General features: G+C 35.8%; 1 protein-coding gene across 5 annotated transcripts in view; it reads right to left on the bottom strand.

Moving 5' to 3' along the window:
• Positions 1 to 347: 347 nt before the first annotated feature.
• Positions 348 to 6,605, bottom strand: part of LOC124790011 (serine/threonine-protein kinase dyf-5) — a 249,491-nt gene continuing 243,233 nt past the window's right edge. For all 5 annotated transcript variants that reach the window (XM_047257558.1, XM_047257555.1, XM_047257560.1 and 2 more), the window contains exons 10-12: positions 5,512 to 5,750; positions 781 to 907; positions 348 to 640 (exon numbers count right to left, since the gene is read on the bottom strand). In XM_047257558.1, coding sequence (XP_047113514.1) covers positions 628 to 640; positions 781 to 907; positions 5,512 to 5,750 — 379 coding nt within the window. In that variant the 3' untranslated portion in view covers positions 348 to 627. The remainder of the gene's footprint in view (positions 641 to 780; positions 908 to 5,511; positions 5,751 to 6,605) is intronic.

The raw sequence follows: 6,605 nt of genomic DNA, 5'->3' as shown, positions 1-6,605 counted from the left end.
CAAGAGAGAGTAAGTGCAAAAGCATGAGGGGGAGAAAGACAGAGAGAGAGAGAGAGAGAGAGAGAGAGAGAGAGAGAGAGAGAGAGAGAGAGAGAGAGAAGAGGGGGGAGGAGAAGGGGGAGGGAGGAGGGGGAGAAGAAAAACAGAGAAATCATCTAATGACATTAAGTATAGATTTAATTCAGAAAAAATAAATTGTTGAAAGAGACAATTCCCAAAAGAATCTAATTTTATTATGAAATCTCTCAGCAGCATTCTTCATGATCTATAGTAGCACTACTGGCTTCCTGAAACACTGCCTTCAGTGGGTTTTGATCGTTTGTATGGGTGAGTCATAAAAAAAGAACCATATTTAGTATAAAAATCTGTACACTGTATTTGGAATGTATATACATACCTAATGAAATACTATTTACAATTTCCCAAATTGTAGTATTATCATACAACACAACATCTTACAGGCACTAAAAAAGCGCACTATCAACTGTTGGTCCATCAAATTACTACACAGCACCTGTACACCTTTCATGCACAGTTTCCATGCCATATCTTATGGTCCCATTATACAAAAATGGAAGTCCATATTTCACACAAGTGCTGAAGAATCATTGCAGCATTATCCATTCATTACTTCAGATATCTGGAAAAAAATTCAAAATTGTATTACAAAAAAAAAAATAAAAAATAAATAAATAAAATAAAATAAAATAAAAAAAAATTGGCATGAGCAGCTTAGATTATCAATAGTGTATTAAATAGGCAATTCCTTAGAACACTTACTTAGCGGCCCAATCAGTCCGACCAGGAATACCTCTAGTTTGTTGACTAACTATCCCACCAAACAGCTTTCCAGAATGTAATGATACTCTAGAGCTTCTCATCTCACCCATCTCACCCTCCTGAGAATCTGAAACAATATATTCAAAAAATATATCAATTAATACAATAATATGCTTACATCTGTTTACAAAGCATATATAAAAGCAAAAAATATGTAACAGACATATAAACCATGTTAATGACATTGTTTCTAAATGATAGTAGTTGGATGGCAGCTAAAAACTTAAATGACATTGAGACAACAGCATCTGGTTAACAGTTGAAAACCACAAGTGAAGGTTTTCACTCTCAGCTATGAAAACAAGGACCCTGTCATCAACATAACTATTGAGATCAGAATGTGCAACAACTACTTCAACCACGACAGCAGCTTTACCCTTAGTGGTGCAAGAAAATACGTGTTCAGCGGTGAAAGGCTGCAGAAAAATATGCTGAGTTTTCCACCATCTAATGGAGTTTACCACTGCTAATGATCCTCTGCCACAGACATTGGCACAATCCATGGTAGCATATGGAGCTTCTTTAATTTCGTGGCATCTCCATGATGTGTCATGAGGCCAACAAGTATCACATTGCTCTTCTCTGCAAATGCAGTGCCTTAGCTACAATACCTATGTTAAACCTGGCCTTTTTACACAATTCGTGTTGTTTTGAGGGAGGCTGTGTTACATTTGCAACTCTTGGGATGAACGCTCGCTCATGTTAGTCAGGTGGCAATTTGCTCCAGGAAGCTTAATTCTGCCGCCTTATTAAAATACCACTTCTAAGCTGAGCTTCTTAAATTAGGAAGTTGAAAATTACTATTAATTCTTAGATAAAGTCTGTGAAACCATTTAAAAACGACTAAGTTGCAAAATCACAGCTGTATTTGCTATCAACACGCAGTGCCTTATTATGATAAATCATTTGGAACAAGTCATTTTACATTCACATTGCAAGCTAATTTGTAAATATGGCTACATGCTGAACATTTAAAGGTTGTTTAGTTGTTTTCAAATTTTACTTTGCTGTCTGTCAGATATTTTATATCACTGGGTAAGTTATCAAAAATTTTAATTGCAATGCTGTGCACACCTTTTTGTGGTAAAGACAACATTACTGTGGAGTAATGAATATCACTTTCCCTCCTGGTATTGTAAATATGTACATCATAGCCCTTTTGAACTGTCATGGGTTATTTACAGCGAACTTCATGAGGGAATAAATACACCCTGAAGTAGTAGTCAGACAGCCCACCTCAGACAATTGATGTCTACATGACATTCACGAGTGAGCGCCATATACTATCTCACAGCACGATTTTGCGCAATCTACATCTACATCTACATACATACTCCGCAATCCACCATAAGGTGTGTGGCGGAGGGTACCTCGTCCCTCAACCAGCATCTTCTCACCCTGTTCCACTCCCAAACAGAACGAGGGAAAAATGACTGCCTATATGACTCTGTATGAGCCCTAATCTCTCTTATCTTATCTTTGTGGTTTTTCTTCGAAATAAAAGTTGGCGGCAGTAAAATTGTACTGCAGTCAGGCTCAAATGCTGGTCCTCTAAATTTCCTCAGTAGTGATTACTTTCTTAAAGATGAGTTACCCCAGAACATTATTCCATATTACATTATACAATGAAAATATGTAAAATATGTCAACATACTTATTTGCCTCTCCCTAAAATTTGCAATAATTCTAAGTGCAAATGTTGCCAAAGTAAGTGTTTTAGGGGTTCCAAAATGTGATTTTTCCAGTTTACATTATCATCAGTATGGAGATCTAAGAATTTTGAAGTCTGCACTCTATTATTGCCTCACTAAGTGTTACACTTATCATTGCTGTAGTGTCCCTAGATGTTCAGAACTGAATATGTCATGTCTTTTTAAAATTGAGAGTGAGACCATTTGCAAAAAACCAGTCAATAACAATTTTATGAACAATGTTTATCATTCCTTCTGCTTCTGTACTTATGTCTGAGATTGATTATGGTACTAGCGTCACCAGCAAAAAGGACTAACTCTCCTTATTGTGTATTTGATAGAAGATTGTTTACATACACGAGGAACAGTAGCGGTCCTAGGATTGAGCCTTGTGGAACCCATTTGTGATTTCTAACCAGTCACAATAATGTCCCCATACTACAGTGGTTAACTAGCAAGTACAACTTTATGCTTTCCTTTGGGCAAAAATCAAGCAATGGAAAATCCAGGATAGAATGTAACAATATTACGAGAAGGAAAGTAGCTATTCACCAAATAGCGGAGATGCTGAGTTGCAGATAGGCACAACGAAAAGACTCTCACAATTAAAGCTTTTGACCATTAAGGCCTTCAGCAACATCACACACACACACACACACACACACACACACACACACACGGGCACGTGCGTGCGCATGCAATGCAACTCACAAACACAATTGTAGTCTCAGGCAACTGAAGTGTGGTTTCAGTTGCCTGTGACTGCAGACGTGTGTGAGCTGCATTTGTGTGTGTCTAGCCTAGCCACGATTCAACTATTTGGTGAGTAGCTACTTTCCTTCTCATAATATTGTTTCTGCTTTCCTTTGGTTAGATATAACATTATTCATTGGTTGGCTATAGTATCAACCCCATAAAACTTTGTTTGTTCATTATGGTTACCACTTTTGATTGTATCACCATAAGTATTGTATGCATTAGTTCTATGTAATTATTTTCTTACTTATCTACTTCTATTCTATCTTCTTGCACAATATATTTGGGTTTGGAGCTCATTAAGGAAAAGAATCACTTTGTTAACAAGAATGCAAGCCTCAGATAGTGGATTCCATAGTATTTATGTTACATATGAACTGGTAAAATAATTAAAAATGAAATATTATGCCATATCAAATAAAACTGCAAGCAGTCTCCCATTTTAGACAAGCATAAAGTATAGTATATAATTGGTGGTTCTCACAGCCCTCCCCTCCTCTAACATTCTTATGTTACTGTACTACTGTGGATTGAATGTATCAGTAAACTTAAAACTATGTTCTACTATGAAGACAAATTGTCACTGAAGTTTGAGTGGGGATGAATTATTGTGATACCATCAATGTAGAGAGAAGGCTGAAAATTGTTAATCGTAACCTTTATTTACAATAATAGTCACAGAAAACCTATAAAACGGCATACATTGTCATACTAAGTGCCATTCAAAATATGCCTCTTTCTTTTGTATAAGTATTACTTGCAATTGTATATTAGTTGATTTTATCAGTTTCAATAACTCCATTGCCAATAGTTTGCCCTGCACTTCTGGAAGTGCCCACATTATAATTTTTATTTGAAAAATAATTGCTTTTAGTGTAGTATTGTAATATGAGTCCCAAATTTTCAACATTTTTAAATTAGAAGACTGGAGGGTATTCAGCAGTTCTGGATGTTGTACAGGACCCACATTATAGTATTTGTAGCACTCTACTTATTACCACTGTCCCAGCAAGAGATAAAATTGTTTTCTACTACATCTGTACTTCATATACTACAATATTGCGCATGGCACATGGTATGTCATGTATCACTATTTCCAATCCAAAGTTAAACTGCTGCACACAAGTGTTCATTTCCCATGGATAACAAATGTTTTTGAGATAGAGATATATCTGTTGTTTGAGCCATGGCAACTCGGTACACCCAATGGCTATGCTCCTAAGTAGTAGTACTTAACACTAACATGACATTGTTTGCATACTTGGTCAACAGAGGGTTAAACAGTCCAACATTTCTCGAGTGCCTTTAAGACATTCTTGACAATTTGTCTACTTTTCTCAAGGCCCTTGAGTGAGAGAAATTCCCATCCTTACTGACCTCATCTTATGCCTCAGGTATCTGTATATTTCAACATTTTGCAACATTTGAAACATTACTGCACATAAATTTTAGATTATTTCATGGTACTTTTGTAGCTACCCTCACTATAACATACAATTTTCGTTACTTTAATATTAATGATACTGACGATTTCTAAAAATACACTGTACATGCAGGTGCTGCCTATTGTTACACCATCTCAGGTGTCGAGGCCACTGAGTTTTACGCAGCATGAGAAAAAAATCAGATGTTTCTCTATTATCCATTTCCCTCTACATCACTGCTGAAAGCCAAAAATAGCATGAGGCAAATGCCCTTCAATAATTCCATTAAATGGTTTATTTATGCGTAGGATCTCATAATACTGAACTTTTTTAGAGGCAACTGCATGAACAAATATTTTGCAGTGTGGTACAGTCATGCCTCTTAATGTAGATACTGCAAGGTATATGTCATAAGTGGTGATACTGCCACTTAATCTCATGTTCCAGAACCAACTATGCCAATGAGTTCTCAAATACAGGGAAACATTGGGTGATTCAACCACTGAATTCAGATACAAGAAGAGACTAGAAAAAAAGTACGGCGACTAACTGTAATTACGTTCATTTTTTCTTAGATATTTCATAACATCAGACTATGAATGTTGCAATAATGAGGGCATTCCTTATGGGCTATAAATTCCCCTACAGCTGTCAATTTTAATTTTATACTACTTTTGGACAACTTAAGTGTCCTTAATTATAAGCAAACCATGGGTTTTACATTGTTCAAGATAGTTAGCAAAATTTAAAGCATTCACAAATCTTGTAAAATATAAAGCATGAAGTGTTTTAATTGTTACCATCACTGTTAGCAGCATTGGTGATATTTGAGTTTCGAAGGGGCACCTTTGAAGTTGGTGCTAGTATGTACTGTGTCTGAGTGAAATATGGTTGCTTCATTGTAAGAGTTGCAGATTTTTTTGTTGCACTGGACTGATAATTCTCATTTCTTTTCCATTGTGATGGCTTGTATTCTGGTTCTGTTGCTAATATGGGTTGCTGGAATGGATCGCGTGAAAAAATTTTCTCTTCTTTCCCCCTGAAAAATTATAAGTAAAACTTAAAAAACTCTGCAAACATCACTCAAATGAGAATAATATTATTTCCATCAAAACGGTAACAATTCTTTAGAAATTACTGCATGAAATATACTAATAACCCACAACCACAAAAGGCAATTCAAATTCTAAACATGGAATCAAAGTGAATTTACTTATGCTAGGACCTCTAAGCGTTCTGTCATCAGCAAAGTAGCAAACCAAAGCTGAAATAAGAGTAAATCAGATAATAAATAAGGATGCACAGTTTTATTATTTAGGTATATTTTTACAGTACTCTTTCAGAACAAAACAATCACTGTATTCCTCTGCTATTACAGCTACTAGTGGCCCAGAGCCTAAACTTATGCTATAAAAATTAGGAGTGTGTTGATTGTGTTATGAAGTGTTAAATGTTTACCACTATTGTGTGAATGACTGATGACTGCCCGTGCATTGTAGTATATGTATTGTTAGAAGCATCTCCATGACCAATGAACCTGTCTGGTTCAGCTTAGGGAAGGCGGTTATTGCTGAAACAACCCCTTTCCAGTTATATTGATTTATATCAATGCCAATTTCTGCCTGTACATTGTAGTATATGTATTGTTAGAAGCATCTCCATGACCAATGAACCTGTCTGGTTCAGCTTAGGGAAGACGGTTATTGCTGAAACAACCCCTTTTCAGTTATATTGGTTTATATCAATGCCAATTTAACTTGACTGTTAAATCAATTCAAAATAACTGATTTCTGAAATAACCAATTTTCAGTCTTTTATTCCTATGGTTTCCTGTCATGAAAGTAGAAACTAAATGAAGATTGAAAAATTTTGACTCCCTCAGTTTCAAGATAAG

The sequence above is a fragment of the Schistocerca piceifrons genome, chromosome 3, assembly GCF_021461385.2.
Source record: "Schistocerca piceifrons isolate TAMUIC-IGC-003096 chromosome 3, iqSchPice1.1, whole genome shotgun sequence".
NCBI classification, from domain to species: Eukaryota; Metazoa; Arthropoda; class Insecta; order Orthoptera; family Acrididae; genus Schistocerca; species Schistocerca piceifrons.
This window is presented reverse-complemented; position numbering and strand designations above follow the sequence as displayed.